General features: G+C 33.4%; 4 protein-coding genes across 4 annotated transcripts; 2 read left to right on the top strand and 2 right to left on the bottom strand.

Moving 5' to 3' along the window:
• The first annotated feature begins 2,899 nt into the window (after window positions 1-2,899).
• On the top strand, window positions 2,900-4,293 carry LOC122586007 (heavy metal-associated isoprenylated plant protein 19-like). The gene is made up of 4 exons (XM_043758124.1): window positions 2,900-2,954; window positions 3,392-3,504; window positions 3,667-3,748; window positions 3,884-4,293. The coding sequence occupies exons 2-4, from the start codon at window positions 3,469-3,471 to the stop codon at window positions 4,156-4,158; spliced, it is 393 nt and encodes a 130-aa protein (XP_043614059.1). The 5' UTR covers window positions 2,900-2,954; window positions 3,392-3,468; the 3' UTR covers window positions 4,159-4,293.
• Window positions 4,294-4,728: 435 nt separating this feature from the next.
• LOC122581757 (beta-fructofuranosidase, insoluble isoenzyme CWINV3) lies at window positions 4,729-7,247 on the bottom strand. Its single transcript, XM_043754033.1, has 7 exons — window positions 7,076-7,247; window positions 6,873-6,881; window positions 5,918-6,783; window positions 5,654-5,812; window positions 5,329-5,567; window positions 5,146-5,236; window positions 4,729-5,048 (listed from the first exon to the last, which is right to left on the bottom strand). The coding sequence occupies exons 1-7, from the start codon at window positions 7,227-7,229 to the stop codon at window positions 4,869-4,871; spliced, it is 1,698 nt and encodes a 565-aa protein (XP_043609968.1). The 5' UTR covers window positions 7,230-7,247; the 3' UTR covers window positions 4,729-4,868.
• Window positions 7,248-15,050: 7,803 nt separating this feature from the next.
• LOC122580043 (cytochrome P450 711A1) lies at window positions 15,051-18,510 on the top strand. The gene is made up of 5 exons (XM_043752317.1): window positions 15,051-15,387; window positions 16,405-16,557; window positions 16,791-17,544; window positions 17,953-18,048; window positions 18,119-18,510. The coding sequence occupies exons 1-5, from the start codon at window positions 15,149-15,151 to the stop codon at window positions 18,446-18,448; spliced, it is 1,572 nt and encodes a 523-aa protein (XP_043608252.1). The 5' UTR covers window positions 15,051-15,148; the 3' UTR covers window positions 18,449-18,510.
• Window positions 18,511-18,792: 282 nt separating this feature from the next.
• LOC122585340 (protein IQ-DOMAIN 6) lies at window positions 18,793-21,060 on the bottom strand. Its single transcript, XM_043757469.1, has 5 exons — window positions 20,905-21,060; window positions 20,558-20,800; window positions 20,056-20,283; window positions 19,842-19,955; window positions 18,793-19,663 (listed from the first exon to the last, which is right to left on the bottom strand). Exons 1-5 carry the CDS (start codon window positions 20,974-20,976, stop codon window positions 18,974-18,976), a joined length of 1,347 nt encoding a protein of 448 aa, XP_043613404.1. The 5' UTR covers window positions 20,977-21,060; the 3' UTR covers window positions 18,793-18,973.
• Between the last annotated feature and the right edge of the window lie 1,076 nt (window positions 21,061-22,136).

Here is a 22,136-nt window from a genome sequence, read left to right as displayed (position 1 = left end):
AAACCTTTTGATACGTCTAAAACTAGACATTAATTTCATCGACTTATTAATTCATTGAGTGTAAATGATAACTGCTCGAGTTGGAAACCCACCATCGTGAAATTCACTAGACAAACCAATATTCATGGTGGTGGCCGGCGTTAGTTGTAACTTGTAAGACCTTCACGTAGACAGTGAATATTCATAGCTCAATATTTACTAGACAGTAGACAAGTGACAAACCAATATTATGCTTGAAACTCAGCCCAATAACTGGTAGTCTAAATACTTCCTATCTGGGCCAGAAAAAGAACTTCACGGGCCGGACCAAGTTCAACTAAATTTGACCTGCTTAAAACATTTATACATCTATGATCTATCTAATCCGCTTCATAATCCCCCTCACATGCTAATTTTTTAAACTATAAAGAACATGGGGCCACTTATTTATACATTATACATTAAATATTAAAAAAAATAAGTATTTAACTTAGGAGCCTAACAACATCAATTTCACTTTTCCTTTTATATATATATTTATAGTTATAGTTATATCAATCTTGATGTAAATGTTAAATGTTAAAAAAAAAAAACATGACAACACAAGTTATTGCAAAATAAGCTGACATCTATAATAACATACCTCAATCTCACATAATAATATGGAAAAATGTTACATGATGTTAACATCATTTAACTTAAATGACGTTCTCTTACAAACTTACTCACATCAATTTTTACACATGTCAAAAAGCCCCCCATGATTTTCATGGTTTGTGAGAGCAACATCATCTAACTAGATAATGTTAATATCATCTAAGTTATCCCCTAATAATATTATATGTTGTGTAGTCGCATGGTCAAAAGAAAACAAACATAATGGGGAATTAAGATTGGTTATTTTGTCTGGCTTCTATTAACGGTAATTGACGGAGAAAGATGGCGTGCTTGTATGACGTGGCCCACTTGGCGTTCAAAGGAACACTTTGTTCCTTTCAGTCTTACGGGCAGTGGGTGTGGGCTTCGGTTTGATGTGGCTGGATTTGAAACCGACAAAACACTCCATTTCCTCTTCATCGGCTTATAATTAGTTTGAGTGACTTCGGTTTCGGAAACCAAATGTCATAGTGGAAGAACGTATTAAATGAATGCTTTTGACTGGGTAGGAACTAACATTTGGATGACTTGAAAAATTTAAAAATATTGTTTGGCAATAAAAAAAAAAAAGCCTTTTTTCACTTTTAACTTTTATCTATATAAAGTATAAATTTTCAATTTGGAAGATGATAAAAAGTGTATGGTTAAAGATCGATTTTGCATGGATACGAAGAGATTTATTGGCAACTCTATCTGGTACTTGAAACCTATGTCACCTGAGGTAATGCAAGAGTGGTTGTCCTTCCGCGATTTAATGGTTACGGTAAGCTTAAACGATGCAGAGGATGACTGGGTTTCGCTAGGTGACCAAAACAATACGTTCTCAGTTAATAGTGTCAAGAAATTCCTGTGAAGCAACGCGGATTATTCTGGTAGATTTATATTCAAATGGGCATCTGGAGTTCCAAAAAAGGGTAATATTTTTGTATGGAGAGCTACTATGGATCGGGTTCCTACCTATACGGCATCACAGATAAACAATTGTTATTTTCGTTCGATTTTATGTGGCATGTGTGAGATATGGGACGAAACAATAGAGCATTTGATTTGCTATTGCCCATGTTCGATGGTTTTATGGGAACGAGTATGGGAATGGTGCAAAGTGGGGAATTTGATTTTTTTTTCCCCTCTATTCGTGAATTGGGATGATCTTCAAAGGAATTATATTCATTGTATGTTGGTGTATATGGAAGGAAGGAACAAAAGGATTTTCGAAAAGACTAGTTTTTGTAGTGAAAAAGTCTTCTTGTATGTAAAAGCCTTAGGATTCTTATGGTATAGAAATATATTAAAAATGGTTCTATTACTTGAGAGGATTGAAATAATTTTAATGTAACCTAATCCTTTTTGTGGCTTCTTGTAATTAACTACTCCGTAATTGCAGAATAATAATGGTGTGAATGACATATAATTTTTCAAAAAAATATAAAGTATAAACACAAACACAATACCTAAAAATAAGAAGTCACTCCAACACAAAACACTTTCTCAATCCACATATTCTACGCACTTAGATTCACAACCATTTTTAAAAAATATATGGATTCTTCATCTTCATTTCCCGATGTTAGCACTTCAACCAACAAAGACTTAGTTTAGAGATTTAACGATTATTTATTTATTATTAAATGTTATGGTTTTTTATAATCGTATTTTCTTTTTAATTAATATATAATGAGTTGTATTTTTTTATATAATTATTTATTATATATACTAAAAGAATAAGAGTTTTGTTAATGCAATATTAATTAATTTGATGCATTAAAATTTGTTCTTTGTCTTGCGAAAATTCAGTAGGCGATTATTGATATATAAAGTACTTTTTTTTATGCATGTAATAAGCTGTTAATAACAACCTTTAGGACTATCATTATCATTTTATAAAGAATAGAAAAATTAAATAGTGGGTTGTACCATGACATGAATTTTTAGGTTGAAGGATTGAAGTGACTTAGCAACATATTATTGGTTTAAGATGTGGGTTCAGGTTGTTTGACTAACTTGTAACTTTCTTCAAACACTTAATGCACCTACTTGACCCGTATCAGAACAGAACATATATACATTTTTTTTTTTTGTTAAAGGGATGTATTCCCGTTAGACTTTCATGTTACTTAGAGAAGTTTTGATCGGTTTGACAAAATACCTTTCTGTGTCAAAGGAACAACGTCAAAATTTTGATGGATAATATTGTTTCCTTGACTTCATAAATATATAGGAGAAACAACAACCACTAATTCGAATCTTATTTGGTTTCGTTTAACATTTGAAGTCTACCGAAAAAGAGGATCTACCACAAAATTCTCATTGCAAACATAGTAATTCCCAACTTGTTCAAACTTTTGATTGATTATCAAGTTTCTTTACATTCAGTCGTTTTATGATCCACCACCATTTCCAACATCCAGTTTTGTATGATAGATCAGATAGACTTACATTTCTCTTCAATCCTTGTGCACCGTGTTTGTTTCATCATCAAGTAAATCATGATCTTTTGTGTACCTCATTTATATTCTACATAAAATGTCCAGATTACAATATTGGGTGACCAAATTTTGACAAACCAAACAAGACATTGCAAATGTACCAATAAGTTTATTTAACTGTAGGTTACTTAGGCTGTTATCATCAACCATTCCCTAATGAACATTCATGGTGGCGATATATTTGCTTTTAAACATACTACAAATGTGCATTGCATTAGGAACAATGAATACTACTTGTCACATTTATATCTTTGTTTAATCATAAACAGGAACAACGCAAAAAAAGGAACTACGAGGTTATGAGAACTATCTCATTGGATGCTCAATCTTGTCGTGGCTATTCGTCATGTGCTGGAAGAGGAATCAGAACTATAATGATAGAGTAAGCCACAAAAAATTACTGCTCAAAGTATTAAATTATCGATCCATGTCTTAAATTTTTACCATCGAGCCTCTTAAGACAATGACCGACGTGTAAGTGCAGACCTGAAAGTTATAATCTTGCTGTGTTTCATTTCTGTATTCCTGGACATTTGTTAATCAGGTGGTTGTAGCAGAATACAACGTTTCATTGTACTGCGACAGATGTGAAGAGTTAGTGGCCGATACAATTTCAAAAATTAAAGGTACGCTTTTGCTCTAATTAACCTCATGAATGCTGTTCCTCTAACCTTCTTATGATACGCCCCGGAGTTTATATCTGACAACAACGACAAAATATAAATCTGATGAAATTGATAATTGGTCATATGTTTTTGAAGGGGTTGAGAAGTTTATGACAAATATGACAAGGCATCAAGTTGTCGTCATGGGTAGGATGGACCCAAACAAAGTTTTAAATAAATTAAAGAAGACGGGAAAGAGAGTGGAACTGATTTTGTCATATGAACATGACATTCCAGAAGATGTAGAACAAGGGGGCATGGAGATAGACGGATTCTTGCAACCTGCCCCTGATCCCTATGATTGTTTGGGTGAGAATACGTTGTACACGATATTCAGTGATGAGAACCCTAATGCTTGTTCAATAATGTAGCTAGGTAGAGAGCTTGTCGTAGTAACGTAGCATCCCCATAGAAACCTTGATTCCAAGAATTGATTAATTCCGAACCCCATTGGTATTGAATTAAAGTGGATAGTTGTATGAAAGTTCAACTATGATTAACTTCTGTAATGACTTCTAAAATTTAATTAGTTCCTTTTAAATGTGGATTTGCATATATTAATGCTAGATACTAGCTTTTTTCCCCTTTTGAATGGCAAGTTGAATCACTGACGGACTACTAGCCCACCCGATCATCTTCATTCCGTGAGTGTAGGACCGGAAGACCACCCAAAGGATGAAACCACATGATGATACAATGGCAGTCCAATGAGATGTATAAACATATCCTCTATTATATGGGTCTCAACCCTCAAGTTGGTCCGGCCCCATGACAATGTCATGTTGAATATGTTCGATGAATTAGCTCCAACTTTTACATTGTTCCCTAATTCAACATATATCGAATAATAATAGGTGGATTCTTTTTCTTTTGAATATCATGATCAGTTCGTTAGAAGGAGTCAAACCACTATTTTTGCGGTTGTGTCATACCAAAAATTCTTTCCATTAACCAGACAGCGATTAATTATGTCTCGAGCTTTCAAACTTAAAACTCGGACAACACAATATACATAGAAACTTTTATTTTAGCCTTGATACTAGCCATTTTATTAGCTCTATGTGAAACTTGTTGCTTCTGATTAGTTACCTTTCGATTTCTTCATACTCCAAGCGTTTAATGTTGAGACAAATAAATCAGCACTTCCATTGTTGAATGCATAAACATGCGCTTCTTTACCTGAAGAAAACTGTGGATACACTCTTGCCGTAATGCATGCTCTCCCTTCAGCTCCAAAACTCTCAATCACCGAATGATCTACCTGAAAGAGTGAAGCCAAAATCAGAAACTGAGAAAAAGTTATAAAATTTATAATAACTTGCAATTAATACGCAAAGAGTATTAGGACAGTTTCATACCAAGCTCCTAAGAGAAATCATTTCATCTTTATGATCCATGTGGATAAAAGCACCGTATATAGTTCTATCAACTTCTTGGGTATGAGAAGACCTGCAAAAGTTATATTCATATGAATGTAGAGATGGAAATTACCTAATAAAAGAAATTAATAAAACAATAGTGTAGATGTGTTGAGTATAAACCTTCTTTGATCACTACACATTAGAACAACAAATTGTTGGTTGTTTTTAAATACTCGGAAGAAGACTGCTGTGTGTTCTGTCAAGTCTTGAGAAGCCATAAGCAACAAGCCAAATGGCCCGTTTTGACCACTGACTGTTGCTGGCTTTGTTCTGCAAAGAAGTTCAGGATCATTCCACTTGGGGTTGAATATCTCGGCATCATCTAGTTTTGGCATCTTAAATGAGATGTCTATGTCAGCCTAGGCACAGAAATTAGAAACGTATCAAGACCCAAGATATTTGATTATTTTGGAATATAAATTGACAATTTGTAACAAGATATAACCTGTGAGGCTGTGATGCCCTTAACCTCGAATAGAGATTTTGATTTAACTATTTTCCCAGTGTACGTAACATGTGTGTCCCGCAAGCTTTCAATTTCCTTAACGGGCCATTGTAACAACTGCGTTCCAGTGGGACTATGATACACTTGTCGAGGGATAGACTGCAAAAAACTCAAATAAAAAGCTAGTCAGTGTTGTGATTAAGCTCTTTTATGAGGGATGATATTGTCCTAAGAAAAAAAGACGGGCATCGGGGCATGAGTTACCTGGATTCCGGCCCATCCTTTCTTGATATCATTAGCTGAACTATCAGACTCATTAATCCAACCCCACAGTATTCTCCGCTTCTTCCCACTGTCATAAAATGATTTTGATGCATAGAACTTTCCGTAATCATATCTCAAGTCCGGGTGAGTTCCTGTAAGACCTATCTTATCCGGTACAAATTTTTCTTTGTCAGCGTCATAGCTTCCAATCATGTAATAGTCATTTGTGTTGAAAATGAAGCTGACTTTCAGCACATACTTGAGGTTTGTACCATTTTCAGAATTTTCAATTCCTTCTCTACCGTTAACGGACACAGGAAAGAAGTCTGGACACTCCCAAATACCAGCATTTTCGTTTCCAGAATAAAGTGGAGCATGATGCAAACTCCAGTGAATAAAATTCTTACTCTTGTAAAGAATCGCCACTCCTATTTTATTTCTCAAACCGCCTACAACCACCCTCCAAATCCCATCTCGGCCTCTCCAAGCCGTTGTGGGATCACGAAAATCATCCGGGTCGACCCCAGGAGGTGGAGTCATGAGGGGATTCCCATGATACTTGACCCATTCTTGAAGAAAAGGATCCGATAAATTCTTTGGCATTGCAAGATTCTGAACTTGCTGACTGTTGATATTGAGTCCAGTGTACAAAATAACCGGGTAGTTTCCTGGAAGGATCGTCGCTGAACCTGACCAGCAACTCTTCATGTCAAACGGCTTGCTTGGAACAAGGGCGTGCTTGAGATGAATCCAGTTGACCAAATCATAGGAAGCCGAGTGCGCCCACACTATTGTTTGATTGAAGAGTGAACCATAGGGATTGTACTGGTAAAATAGATGATATACGCCTTTGTAATACAACGGACCTACATATAATATATAACATATATACACATTATGATCATGCTATACAGAAGAGTTCAGGGTAATTAGTTAGAGTAATTCAAGGAATTACCATTAGGATCTGTAGGGTAAAGTTTCCCCAGCATAGGATACAAAATCATGCAAATACAGAATAAACAGAATGTGAGTTAGTTGTAACAATATATATATGAACAAGTTAAAACATACGTTAAGGAGAACATATAACTAATTAAACACCATATATATATGATTGCGGTTATATATGTTGAAAATACGTAGTTATAAACTACGTACCGTTAATCCAGTTTTGTGGAGGTCGGAGGTGGAACTGTGGTCTCCCTTGATCTCGATATGGAGACGCAGTGTGGGAAACATCATGAATCTCTTTTGCATTGACAAGTAGTATAACACAGCACAAGTATATGACACAGACTACAAAAGGCTTCATTATGAAGGAAAGAGGAGTTTTGTAAGAATGAGAAGCTAGGTTGGTCACAAGTCTACCCATATTTATACTAGTATATTAAGGAGCCAGGGTAGATATCATAAACAGAGATTTGAAAAATAATCAATTTTTGTTCAGGATGTGGGCCGATGTATTGGCAACGTTGACCATTTGGAATGGCTTCATTTTGGTTTTAACAGATATATATGGCCAAACCCATTGTTGGTTTTATGGATTTAGCCTTTCTAAGTACAGTATTGCATTTTACAAATACATATTTTTCTAGAATGTCTACACCAAATGAATTGTCATGATCAATGTATCTTTGAATTCTGATTGACGTTTTGGTTTCCTTCTATTTAGTGTAATTTTGGGCTAGAATGCTCAAATGATCAGTCATATAGAACTGTAAACTAATGAATTTCCATTGACCCTCATACACCAAATCCCCCCTAAGGGTTGCCATGCGCGGTTATTGTAGTAATAAGCATATCTTTAGAAATAAACTGATGTACTTATATACATTTTTTTTTTTGTTGTTAAACGACGAATTTCGATCACCGACGGACCGCTAGAGTATCATCATGCCACCAGGGTACCACCAGATTCTTCCTACAATAATAGTGGGGAAGGCAATAATGTACTACAATTTAAGAGGAAACTCGTTGAATATGAAAAAACCGTATGTGGGATTCAAACTCATGACCTTATGGTGACTAGGTCTTATCCCACCACCATGATGCCACTAGGCTATTAAGCCATTGGCTACTTATATACAATTTATGAAGGGAAAAGAATCTGTGTGTATGTAACTTGTCTTCAGCTACTATTGTAGGAAGAAACTTTGTTTTGGTTCATTGTATGCAAGTAATCTGCTAAACTGAACGAATCGTGTAAATAATCTGCTAAATGCTGATGTGGTGGTCGTTGGGCCACGTATCAGATGTTTCATGGTGCCACGTTAGTATCCGGCCGATTTCTTACACCATTTGTTCAGTTTTGGGACAAACTTATATACAATGAACCAAAACAAAATTTATTTCCTACAATAGTAGCTGAGGACAAGTTACATACACACAGATTCTTTTCCCATTAATGATGTCAATGGCCCTCGTATACTTAGTACCACAATAATGGAGATGTTATAGGTTTTAAGTGGCATATGAAACAAATTATTAGTGTGTGTTTTCCATGTTTAGCTAGGGGATTTTTCCTACCTATTTCTTCTCACGGGTATGAAGATGATCGGATAGGTTAGTGGCCCGTCAATGATTCAACTGTTGACGTGAAGATAGCAAACAAATGATTCTGCAGCTTATTATTTGAGAGTCGGAAGATCGATCTAGTGTTTTCGACAATGTACGCACTACCATAACTATTATTTTCAGGGGTTGCATTACAATTTATATATGTTTAGAGAATAGATCTTTATCGAGGTAAATGTTGTCAATATATACATCAGCCCAAATTACTTTTTTCTCATTTCATCTTTCAGCAGATATCACTACCAACTATGAAACATACTTATTTCTCACTTTCTTCCTCAAATGTTTTATTATAGAAAAATGAATAATTCTTCAAAACATTAGCCTATAAATGTGACAAGTGGATTCCACTTAATCTTTTTTCTTAATCTTATTTCTTGATTTTCCACATGTCACTGTCCTATTCTATTATTATTATTATAACCGGTTGAAAGTGACTTGCCCATCATTTAATTTCTGGCATTTTCTCACAACGATGAATTTAAACATGTTGTTAAAAACAAAAGGTTGAGCAAACTTTGTAATCATCTGTATTCTCATAATATGTTTGAGAATGAAAGCGTTTGAGAATGAAAATAGTTTTGTTTTTTTTTTCCTGTCGAGTCTGTAGGCTATGCCAAGTCCTTTTATTGAAAATGTAAGCCTTCAAAGTTAGTTTTCTTCTTCCTACCCATATTACTTCTACTTTCCACAGATACTCGTATAATATTGAGTGTATAAGTTGATTGAGTAGAGTAGGACCTCGACCAACAACAAAAGAAACCTGTGACTCACCAGAAAGACCTCTTTGACTATTTATTGGTAGTAGTGGGAGATCAATGGGTCACTTTCACATTATCATACATAAAATATGCCTAATTAACTTCCACTTATAGTAATCCTTTTGGCAGTATAGTAATCCTTTTGGCAGCATTTAAATTCACATAAGTAGAAAGTGGTAAGCTACAAGTCGGTAAGACATGCCAGCTCATATAATTGGGTAGGACTACTTTTGTTTGCCTGATTGATTGCTTAAATTATCAACATCATCATAAATAGGAAAAAAGCGTGAACTTGTGTTGGATCATGACACACGATGTGATACACAAATACGAGTAGTACTTCAAGAATAATGGTCCAAGTTTTTTTTTTTATTGGGGTGGTGGACCTGCGGAATTTATTCTCATGCGTGGCATATGTATAGGCCTTCAATGTTTTTGGAAAAGTTTGCAACAGTCAAACACTAAAAACATGTCGACATTTTACGTCTAATTTCATGACCCATGAGATCTTTATCTTTATTAGATTGTATCACATTTTGGAATTTAAGTTGTATATATATCTATGCTCCTCGATCGTGACGCAAGTCGATTGTCTGGCTTTAATTTTTTTGGATTTTATCATTCATTTTCTTATTAAAGTGATCTAGTGCATTATTGATAGACATATTCTTGCGTAAAATAGTAATTTCATGTGATGTTATGTTAAAATGTTCAATTTGTTATAAACACATTTTCTATTTTCATATTTTACACATGTGTATACATGGACGGATTCAGCTTGGGGGCACTGTGGGCAACTGTCCCACCCCAATTTCGATACAACGTAAAAAAAATCTATTGAACAATAGATTTGAAATTTTATCTTTAAAAGTATGTACGAGACACTTAATCAGGAAAGATTTATGTTTTAGATTAGTGGATATGATTATTAAAGATAATTATAAAAGAAAGCTTCAGATCTATTAATAATGGCTGAAAAAGTAAGAAGATAGACTCTCAGCGAAAGAGATGACTTAGATAATTTGTCTTCTTACTTTTTATTTACAATTCACCCTTACTGTTTAGTCATTATTACACATTTAACCCTTGACTAGATAGCTTATACTCGTATTTGTTTTGGTAAATTCCAAATCATACCTATCAGTTATATGATAATATAACTTTTATATTTCATTAACATAAAATTTTAAACAAATATGCAGTGAACTTTTGACTCTTGATGTATATATGAATAAAATTAATATATACGTTTACATTAACGTTCTTACACTCGTAAAAAAAAATAATCTTTATTTATTGCAATGCCATAATATATCTCGGATTACAAATTTAATAATAGTATCTTTTGATAAACACACCCTTAGCATCAAAACCCTTAAGACCGACCTTACAAATGAGTATGACATATGACTATAAAATTTATCCCCTCATAATAAATTTTCTTGGCTCCGTCCCTGTGTGTATACATCATTTACTTTAATGGGAGAATCCCATATTTCCCCCTATTAACCCTTAAAATAACATATATACCCAACTTAATAGCATAATATCAAATATAACCAATCTAAATATTTAAACTCTCTTTTTTACCCATTTTAATATAATATTTAATAAAAACAATGCCACATATTTGAATTCCCATTTTCCCAATATTTTCATCAAATTATATTTGAGCAGAACGGAATTACGGGCAAAAACAAAATCTCTATACTCTTTACGCACTCATCATGAATTTATGAGCAACCATCGAGATTGTCACATGGTTCCTGGGATACAATCCCATCATCATCCAACACCACAATAATCCACATATCTAATCAACTAATCCGAACCACCAATCCCTAATGGCAATCATAACTTGATAACAAAAATCAGTTAAATAATCTTAGTGACGATGTAGAGTTATTTTGTTCAAAAAGTTAAGAAATTATTTATAATTATTTAGATTTTGAGGTTGCGCAATGCACATTTCAAGCTCATCACAAGTAAATAATTACTCATATAACATTTTTTCTTTCCAAGTGAAAATGCTCTTATCACAAGAATGTTGTTAAACAATAGATGCTCTTATTGATAGAACTGAGTTTGGTTATTTCATGAGTAGCTCTTATTGATAGTATATGAGATTTTTTTTTATGAATCTAAATAATTATAAATTATAAAAAAATTTCTATTTAAAAGAAAAGGGACATATATTGGTTGACAAAATTTTGATTTATAATTATTTAGATTTTTGGTGTTTTATTTAAATTAACATTGACTAAATGGGTATGTGTGATGAGTTTAAGTGTTTAAAATGGGTATATATGATATTATGTGATTTAAGTGGGTAAATGTGTGATTTTAAAAGTTAATAAGGGGGAATATGATAAAACCCCTATTTTAATAATTCACAACTTTAGATCAGGATATATCATATACGTGCAGGGATCAAGTGAAAACCAACATATATGGTGAGAACCGTGAGAACCATTGAAAAATCATCTCTAAGGGTTACGCATGTACCGTAACAACCGTCACCGTCATCATCTCTTGGGTTGCCGCCCATTAAATCCATATCATTTCCATATGCGTCCGGTGACAACCCTTTAGAACGGATGAGGGCAACGCCCGTACCGTATCCATATGTTTGCTTAACACGTAATCCATATGATTTTTTACAAATTTACTTATTTATTATTATCTTTTTTTGGAATGGGTTTTTGTTAAAAGAAAATAAAAAACAAAAAAAAGTTTCAAAAAATAAAAAATCATACAAAAAATAATAAAGAAGAAGGAAAACTAGTGTTCTCACGGTTCTCTCCATATTTGTTGTTCTCACGTTAACCATACCCTATCATACACAGTATTAAGTTAATTTGTAAAAATTATATTTAATCGATTATAGAGATTTCTTAAATAATAATGTAGTACAATTTTAGGTAAATTAATAAAGTACATTTTTATTGATAAATTAAAAAACTAAACATTGTATTTAGTCAATTGAATTTTTAAATAACGGTCGTTCATGTTTTGTTATTACGCATTCAAATTATAAAACAAAAAAATAATAATAAATGGAAGGAAAACATTTCTTATTATGTATTGTATTATTACCAGAGTGCACACCGCATAAAATTTATGTCCGATAAATCATCATTCTCACGACCACACATGTACAGTCACACATGGATCGCAAGATATAATTTTTAAATTTGTCTTTAATAAGTTTTGAACTTATGATATCTAACCTTCATATGTGGGTCTATTTCATCAAATAATGACGGTAACGTTAGGTTTCACCACCTTGGTTAAGTACTATTCAAGTTATAGTTATATTGGAAAGACTAAAACATAGAATATCATATTTGTTATATTGGAAAGACTAAAACAATCATATTTGTGGGGTGTTGCAATACATGCAACACTAAAATAACCAGACACTAATGGATATGTAGATGAAAATCAACTAATCTCAAGTTACATTATTTTCTCTTAACACAAGAGTTGCGATTTGGATAACGTGTTACCAAATAGGAATTTGTTAACAACTTAATTGAAAATCAATAATTTACTCGTTGAAACTTTGTTTGATGCACAAAGGGTTCATTACTGTTGTATTGTCTAATTAAGTTGTTGTAAATTGTAAACTGCTAAAAAAATATGAAAAATTTCAAAAGACATTAATCTACCAAAGAAAAAATCGTTTTAATTGTCTGTTAATTTAATTTTATCAAGTGGTACTAAAATTATGAAAGGAGAACAAAAAAAAAAGCTACATAAGTTTTACAATCCAACGAACCCATCTTGTCTTCAATAAGACTCATCTGTAGCTTTGTTAATCCATAATAAAGTTGTTGCCCTGATATCACATTGTAGAAAAAAAAAGTATGAATTAGGGGTTGGAGCTTAAGGCTTTCAAATAAAAACCTTCTTTAGAAATTTTAGCTTGTATTTGAAAAAGAGAGCTTAATGCTTTTATTTTAGAAGAAAAAAACTCCAATTGGCTTTAAAATAATTAGTGTCCCTAGTGCACTAGTTAAGAAGCATTTAATGAACTTGTTAGAATAGAAGCCCAATACCTAGATACCCTATTGAATAAAATTATTCATACTCTACACATCTTTTTTTCATTGTGTGCATTCCGGTTAGTAACATATTGAAAGTTTGAAACGACACATAAGAGTGTTGACCATGGAGAGAAATTATCAAGTTCGGGTTCTAAGTAAATAAATGGCCGTTAAGATGAATATTTAGATATACCTTGACAACAAATATACTACTAGACCAGACTAGATGTGCCCACTTCTATTTATATGTTGTGCACAATTATTAAAATTAAAATGGTAATAAAATAATGGGATAAATAAACCACACTTCTTTAACCAGTGCTTAACATATTGAATGTTTAAAACAAAAACATATATAACAAACAAAATAAATTAGTTAATAAAAGTATATAGCTTATATAGAGCTGGCATATCGTATCTGACATGACACAAACACGGTAATACATGAACCTGTTAAGGTTAAACTCAAACATGACACAAAATTAATCGTGTCAATTTTTTTAAACACACTCATGACATGATATTTAACATGTTACACGATATTTAACAGGTTACGGGATAAGAAACCCGGTAACAGTCCCGTTAACAAAAATCCTACATTTAAACTAGTGAACCTGTTAACGAACTTGCCAAGGAGTAAGGACTCTCTTAAGAAACGGATTAAAGACACAAAACTTATCACACGATAAGAAACCTGGTAACGATAAAGACCTACTAAAGACACGATATCTGTTATGACACGATAAAAAAAAACCTGGTAGCAGGTCTTAACAGGTGCAAAAGTATCTTAATAGGTTTCTTAGAAAATTTCATTTAGTACATGGTATATTATAGGTTTTAACAGGTATTTTCATGTTTGATCCAGACCTATTAAGACACAAATCCTGTTAAAATCAAACACGAAACTTATTAACACCGAATCATTCTTTTGTCACCTAAGCTTATCGACATATAGTGGATTAGCGATTGTATATGATATAGTTAATTAGTGATAGTGCACATTTTGTCGTATTATCAGTTTCTACTTTTTTTTTAATACTCCTTCCGTCCCACAAAATTTGTTCATTTTTGAATTTTCAAAGTCAAACTTTACGAACTTTGACCATAAATATTTTTGTTTGTGTTATATAATATTTGATGAAAGTTATATCAATTGATTGTGTTTTTGATGAGTGTTTTAATGGTATACATTTCATCAATTATTATATAACATAAATAAAAATATTTATAGTCAAAGTTGGTAAAATTTGACTTTGAAATTTTAAAAGTGAACAACTTTAGTTGGACGGATGGAGTATATGACTTTAATTTTATGTTGGGCCTACTATCGGACCACATTATATATGACACTATTGACTATCACATGGCTTCCATGTTGGGCCTACTATCGGACCATATTACATATGAGTAATGAGGCATTGTAACATGGCTTTTAAGTTGGGCCTATTATCGAACAACATTACAGATGTGATTGTGAATCTGTCTTAGATTCGCTTCAAGGTTGGACGAAAAATTATTTAAAATATAAAAAGGTCAAAACTCAGCAAAAATATTACAGTAACAAAAATAAAATTAAAACAAACACATCATGATTACTACATCAAAACATTTATTCGTAACTAGGCTTTAAGACAAATGTCACCTAACTTTTGCCCCCACCACTTGTATAAAAAATGACATGACCAACAGCTAAAAAAAGAGTAAAATTCAACCAAAACCGTCCATCAACGATTTTTTTATTCTATCATTTGATTCCTTTCTGTCTTTCCATAAATAACATATTGTTCCCTTTTGTTCTTCAGTACCAGTAATATAAAGAATAATAGTAATCATCCATCTAAACTAAAATGGAAACATCATCAGTCTTTAGTTTGATTACAACAACACCCTCAATATTTTCATCATTGATATTCACCATACTGGCCTTGGTATGTGGTACTTTATGCTACTTTTATCAACCAATATGGGGTGTTAGGAAAGTACCTGGCCCTCCTGCCATTCCCTTTCTAGGACACTTGCCTTTGCTTGCTCAACATGGTCCTGATTTGTTCTCACTTCTTGCCAAGAAATATGGACCTATCTACAGGTTCTACTTCTATTTGTGGCGTAGTTATTAATTCTACCTTGTTATTTTCATGAATACTTGTTATTTTGACTATCTGCAATACTAACTGCATTTCTAGGCGTCTTTTAACTGTCATGTTATTTGTCACATCATATTTAAAAAGCGGTTATGTTTAACGTGCAAATCATATATAATTGTAATAACCTCTTAGGTTGTGAGGAGTAGCCTGTTATTTCCCTCATCGGCCCCGGGTGGCGTTCCCAAAGAAAAGAAGGCTTGTCCGTTCCATTCATAACGCTTGAGCCCCCCTTGTCTTCTAGCCTGTACATTACTGTTTAGTGCATAGGTTTTTTACTTTTTTTTTCTCTCTATCTCTTAATTATATTTATATATAATAATTATAAAAAAAAAGAAAAGGAATGCCCCTACTCCAAGAGAAGGGGGGAATGCCCCTCCTAATGATTGGATGCCACATGCTTAATAAGAGTGGAGGAGGGGCATTCCAGGGATGTTCTACTACTCCTAGCTAGTAGTCTTAAACACAATCCCAAGTCTGTGATATGTTTATTATTCGTATTTAATGTTCATTTTGGATGGTCTATCTGGATTTTGTTTTGTATTTTAAAGAGTTAAGAGAACATGGGTTATTTAGATTTAGGCCATCTATAACCGTTCACTTCATCACCTACAAAAAGTAATGTCATATCAGCATCACCTTCTCATGAACGCCGGTAATTTTCGTCCCTATAAATCATTAATATATAAATTAAATATACTGAAATAGAAAATATTGCATGGATTAAAAGAAACATACCAATGAAATACAAAAAAAAAAAAAAAAAAAAAAAAAAAGAGTATAAAACAATTGCATAATACGAGTAATAATAATAAAATTAAATCATATGGAATATACTTTAAAAATTCTAAGTCTTCAAAAATACAATAGGAGACTACCTGTGTAATGCGAGGGTACTGAACATGTCGTGTAAGTTCTCATGATTTACATCAAACTTAGTGGAAGTTTTGGTGTTTGATCAGGTTTCATATGGGGAGACAACCACTAGTGATTGTGGCTGATCCAGAGCTATGCAGAGAAGTTGGAATCAAGAAGTTCAAAGACATTCCCAATAGAAGCATCCCTTCTCCCATTTTGGCTTCCCCACTTCACCAAAAAGGTCTTTTCTGGATAAGGTATTCTCCTTTTTCTTAATCAAGTACTGTGTTACGCGTTTTACTTTCTCTCATGTTGACCAATGGGTGGTAGACGGGGTACCGCTAATGGACGGTTATCTATTGTCTTAAGCCAAATGTAGATGGCTTATAAGTTATGCATTTAAATGCTACAAACTTACACCTACAAATGGGCTTCTATATAGATGTCAATATAAGCAATCTTAAAAAAAATATTGACCATTTCATTTCAGGGACCCAAGATGGTCAACTATGAGAAACACTATACTTTCAGTTTACCAACCATCACATTTAGCAAAATTAGTCCCAATGATGCAATCTTTTGTAGAAACCACATCTCAAAATCTCCCATTGGATGATCAAGATATAAACTTTAACGAGTTATCTCTCAAAATGGCTACCGATGTGATTGGACAAGCCGCTTTTGGTTTTGATTTTGGTCTTTCTAAGTCAAACAACCATCAACACAGTGATGAGCAAATAGATTCGTTTATCAAGCAACACATTTACTCCACAACGATGCTCAAAATGGACTTATCGGGCTCATTTTCTATCATCTTAGGCCTCCTTCTCCCTATACTTCAAGAACCCTTTCGCCAAATCCTTAAAAGAATTCCATACACCATGGACTGGAAAATTGAACGAACAAATATGACTTTGAGTTGTCAACTCGATGACATTGTGCTTAAGAAAACGGAAGACAAAGAAAGAGGGTCAAAAGATTTCTTGTCATTAATATTGAATGCAAGAGAAAAAGATTCAAACTCTGCGAGCTTATTCACACCAGACTACATCAGTAGCATTACATATGAGCACCTCCTGGCTGGATCAGCAACCACATCATTCACATTGTCATCTGTTGTGTATCTTGTCTCTGGGCATCCAGAAGTAGAAAAGAAGTTGCTTCAAGAGATCGATGCCTTTGGTCCGCATGATCAGGTTCCAACGGCCAATGATCTACAATCAAAATTTCAGTATCTTGATCAGGCAAGTCCACTAGCCATATAACATTTTTCTCTAAGTACCTTCTAGATGGCAAAATGGGCGGGTCAAGCAGATTGGGTAACATGTCAAAAAGTTTTGGGACTTTGGGTTGAACCAAAACTCTTTTCGTACCTTTTAAGTTTTTATATATACTGTAACTAGTAAGCCGATATGATTACAAAACCAAAATTACTTCAATAACAATTTAGCTTTTTTCAAATAACTTATTTAGAAGGTTTAGAGTTTTGTGCACAAAAAATACACTTTGGAAAACTTTCGACCCATTTGAGCCGTCTCTTTTTAAACTTATTTGTCATACCCAATTAGAGATGAAACATAACCCCAATCTTATGCCCGGAAATTGGCCCTGCTACTTGAAACCATTGCTTTAATGATTTTGTTGAACTATAGGTGGTGAAAGAAGCAATGAGGTTTTATGTAGTTTCTCCTTTAGTAGCAAGGGAAACGCTACGAAAAGTGACGATTGGAGGTTACGTTCTCCCAAAGGTACTGAATGCATAAGCTACAACGCTCTTGACTTGAATCCATATTTAACAATTTGCATCAAATAAAACAGGGAACATGGGTATGGTTAGCAATTGGAGTTCTGGCAAAGGATCCTGAGAATTTTCCTGAGCCAGAAAAGTTCAAGCCCGAGAGATTTGACCCAAACTGTGATGAGGAAAAACAAAGACATCCTTATGCCAACATACCCTTTGGTATTGGGCCTCGATCATGCATTGGTCAGAAGTTCTCACTGCAAGAGATTAAGCTCACGTTGATTCATTTATACCAAAGATACATATTTCGACACTCACCCAATATGGAAAACCCTTTGGAGTTCGAATTTGGCATAGTTCTGAACTTTAAGTATGGTGTAAAGGTTAGAGCCATTAAACGAGCATAATGTTAGCGTCATTTCTTTGTTGTAATCTCTGTAGAAATTTTAAATAATAGCACATTTCAATTTGATTGATGTTTTACAGGTCTTTGGATGTTTAATCTTTTCTGGGATGGATTTTTATATGTGCATGATGTTTTCTAAATTTTTAGTATTTAGTTAAGATTATTTGAATCATATGAATAGAATTAGCAAAAAAAAGCTTAGAATTAGGATAGAAAGTGTAAGAAGGATTTCAGTGTTGTCATGTGTGTAATGCACTTTTTTACACTACAACTTATTTTTATAACAGTTAGTTCAATGAAAAAGATTCATATTTTCATCTAAAAAACCAAAGTTAATTACTCTATTAGTTTTGTTTCCAAACACCAAATTTATCACACTTCATTTCAATCCATCAATTTTTAACAAATCAAAAATTGAAAAGCATCAAAATCTTCCAATTACATAACTTACTACTCTACACACACCATAAGGATTACAGGACAACAAGTTGTTGAACTTAACAACAAACAATTACCATCTCAACTCTTAAGCATAGCAACTTCTATTCCTCAGATTCCCTGAGCTTTTCTCCATTCGGGTGGACAGAGGCCTAGACATAGACAAGTTTACTGATGCAGGGTCAGAACAATTACTACTGTTCGAGTCAACATTGCATAACACCCCCGAGTTTTTAAGAAACTGGAAGTCATCCATCGACTGTCTGTAGATTCTAGGAGACGGGTTTCTTTGCTTAGCTTTTGTTGATTCAGTCAAGCTCATGTAGCTTGGTTTACTGTTATTATTGTTATGGGTTTTCACTTCTGTTCTTTCCATGGAAATGGGAGTTGTTGATGTGCATAAAGACGAAGAACCCGAGCTCTCATCATATCGGAACTCAGAGCTTGGGCTAGATGATGAACGAGTGCGTTGACCAGCAATTTGAGGGGGTTTTGCTGAGATTCTAGTGCTAATATTGTTTTTTCTGACTTTGACAAACTCGGGATCTGAGACTTTCATCATGCTTGTTTCTTTCTGATTGGGGTTAATCTTGGATGGTGGAGTTGTTTCTAATGGGTTGTTTTGACCTTGCTCCATTAATCGGTTCTCCCATGGTTTGGCAGACATCCATCTTTCTAACCAACTCCAACCCCAGTTATTCTTGTCAAACTGTTGGCTCTTCAGAGATGTTAGTGAACCACTTGTTTTTGATCCCAATCCTTGGCTTGATTTCCATTGCTGCATATTCACACACAACACACAAAAAAACACATGATTTAGAATTTGAATTTAGTCGTTTTGTAAGTCGCCCAAAGTTCATTTTTTTTGTCTCATAGAACCACACTTCTTTCAACAAACAAAGTACTTTATCTTAATAGGGAATATTTAAGAATTAAGACTAAGTGATTCAGGTTACCTTCTGAGCGAGGCCATATGCCAGTGCTCGTTCACGTTTAAATGCCCCTTCTTGCCTCATTTGAATCTTTGCTTTAACCTCTTGTAAAGTTCCTCTACGATCACACCATCCTTCCTGGAGGTTTAAAGGGTTTAATTTTAATCGGTGTTTAGGGGCTAAAAAACACCATATATATAAATTAAGTTGGTTTTAAGTTCCAAATATACGTTTATACCTCGGCCTCTTTTAAAAGCTCAGCTTGTGTGCGGCGTTCATCAAGCATTTGTTGGACAGCTTGACCTTCAATGGACATGCGCACCCGACGAGCCCTGACCCTGGCTTGCACACGGACCAGAGCCTGCATACACCGCAGAGTCACAGCAGCTTGTTTCCTGACTTGCCGCCCGCGAACTAATGCTTGAATCCTTACCACTCCTCTTAAAGCTCTTAGTGCTCTTCTTGCCTATATCAAACAGTTCATAAAATTAGCAATCTACACACACACGCAAGAAAAACTGTTTTGTTTTTTGTCAGATGCTTAGTACTTAAATGCCTAATATACACTCTAAAATCTAAAAACAATTGAACACTTAAATTTGGACCCAAACAATTTCCTAAATAACTGGTGAGAAATAAATTAACTGTATACACGAAATATTCTTAAACATTTTACTTAGGCATTTAAAACAAGTACAGTATTAGATTAAAAAAAAAAAACATGGAAAGAGAAAGAATACCAAAAAGCCACGAAAAGCGGTTTGGATACGAATAGCAGCCCATTCTTGTCTAACAGCCTTGAAATCTTTAGGCTGAGCTCTAACAACCGTCGCAACCGCAGCCGAAAAAGCATCAGAATCAATAACTGAAGATGCATCCGATCCATCCGATGCGGTTCCTCTGTAACTTCCTTTAAATCCCTTCCAACCCATTTCCCCTGATGAACTCCTCCATAGCTTCCATTTCTTCCCACGAACTTTTTCCTAAATTTATTTTACCACAATCATATCAAATACATACATATAAATTTGTTATTATTATGATATGTAGTAAAAGTATATATATATATTTATAAAAATTATATTACCTGATGATCAACTTTGTCAGTAGTTTTCTTATTTAGAATAAGTGCTTTCATCCATTTTCCGGAAGCACCCATGTTTGTAAAAAATCTATCTTCTAATTAACAAATTTTACAAATTATAAATACTATATGTTTTCAAGTTTCTTTTTTTTTTATTATTGCAAGTTTTGTGGATAATGACTAAAAAAAACCCAAACAATGAAGTGGTTATTTGGAAGGAAGTACAAGCAGTTTACTAGATTGTGATGTAAGTAGTGGTTTAATATGTTTTTATTTGTCTTTATGTGTTTGAAATTTGAAAATGTTACACAACGGGCAAGAAATGTGATCGTGATTCCCGCTCTCGAGGATAGACAATAAATGTCACTACTAGAAAAATGCCATTCTGGTTTGATTGTTATTACTGAAATGCCATGCATCATATGAAAAGAAGTGACAAATGTTATTGTGTCTTGTCGGTTTCATAAAAAGGTTAAAACACATGGACTTAAAAAAGGTGTACAAAAGGACAATAAAATTTTTAAAAACACAATAAAGCAAGATCAGATATCTTGAAACAATTTGAAGTTTTGAACATTTTTTGTGTGGGTTTGAAACATGGTTGTCACACCTTTTTGAAATTTATGAATTTTATAAAATGGATTGTTTTGGTTGAGTTTTTTTTTTTTTGTTTAATTACTCTGTATGATCTATGATTCGCACAATAAAATATCTACATTTTGCCTACAAAATGAAAATTAATCTTCGGTTTAGCCTCTATGAAGTTTTTCATGGAATTAGTATAACTAGACTAGAGTTAGATATGTCTTTGATGGGTCAACTTGCGGTTTCTTTTCATTATATCACCTTAGAATAAATTTTAGAGTTTTAGAGTTTGTTTGACTGTTTAAAAAGATATTACTCCATTTATTTTATAAAAAACTATCTAATTAACCCGGTTCAACCCGTGTTTATTAAAAAAAATGATGTTGTCATAACAATTGTCTTTTATATAATGTACATGGGTTGATTGATAATATTAAAACAAAAAGCGATGATAATATTATTTTTAAAAATTGACATATAGTCGTTTCAAGAAAAAAATTAAACTAAATAATTACATTTAACTTACATAAGACTTAGGCTAAAAAAGAAATAAATTATAAATTAATTAGAAAATAATTTAAACTTTAAATAAGATGATATCATAAATCAAGAAAATAAGAAGGAATTAATTAATATAAAAAAGTCTTATA

Source organism: Erigeron canadensis, chromosome 1 (genome assembly GCF_010389155.1).
Source record: "Erigeron canadensis isolate Cc75 chromosome 1, C_canadensis_v1, whole genome shotgun sequence".
In the NCBI taxonomy this organism is placed as follows: Eukaryota; Viridiplantae; Streptophyta; class Magnoliopsida; order Asterales; family Asteraceae; genus Erigeron; species Erigeron canadensis.
This window is presented reverse-complemented; position numbering and strand designations above follow the sequence as displayed.

Excerpts from the sequence above, each read along its gene's own strand:
- LOC122586007 (XM_043758124.1), top strand. The coding sequence starts at position 3,469 with ATGTGCTGGAAGAGGAATCAGAACTATAATGATAGA. Across the intron at positions 3,505-3,666 it reads ATCAGAACTATAATGATAGA|GTGGTTGTAGCAGAATACAA; the intron begins GTAAGCCACAAA and ends TTTGTTAATCAG. Across the intron at positions 3,749-3,883 it reads TACAATTTCAAAAATTAAAG|GGGTTGAGAAGTTTATGACA; the intron begins GTACGCTTTTGC and ends ATGTTTTTGAAG.
- LOC122581757 (XM_043754033.1), bottom strand. The coding sequence starts at position 7,229 with ATGAAGCCTTTTGTAGTCTGTGTCATATACTTGTGCTGTGTTATACTA. Across the intron at positions 5,237-5,328 it reads ATGTGTAGTGATCAAAGAAG|GTCTTCTCATACCCAAGAAG; the intron begins GTTTATACTCAA and ends TAACTTTTGCAG. Across the intron at positions 5,049-5,145 it reads TGATTTCTCTTAGGAGCTTG|GTAGATCATTCGGTGATTGA; the intron begins GTATGAAACTGT and ends TCACTCTTTCAG.
- LOC122580043 (XM_043752317.1), top strand. The coding sequence starts at position 15,149 with ATGGAAACATCATCAGTCTTTAGTTTGATTACAACAACACCCTCAATA. Across the intron at positions 16,558-16,790 it reads AAAGGTCTTTTCTGGATAAG|GGACCCAAGATGGTCAACTA; the intron begins GTATTCTCCTTT and ends ATTTCATTTCAG. Across the intron at positions 18,049-18,118 it reads GAGGTTACGTTCTCCCAAAG|GGAACATGGGTATGGTTAGC; the intron begins GTACTGAATGCA and ends CAAATAAAACAG.
- LOC122585340 (XM_043757469.1), bottom strand. The coding sequence starts at position 20,976 with ATGGGTGCTTCCGGAAAATGGATGAAAGCACTTATTCTAAATAAGAAA. Across the intron at positions 20,801-20,904 it reads CTGACAAAGTTGATCATCAG|GAAAAAGTTCGTGGGAAGAA; the intron begins GTAATATAATTT and ends AAATAAATTTAG. Across the intron at positions 20,284-20,557 it reads CCGCTTTTCGTGGCTTTTTG|GCAAGAAGAGCACTAAGAGC; the intron begins GTATTCTTTCTC and ends TGTTTGATATAG.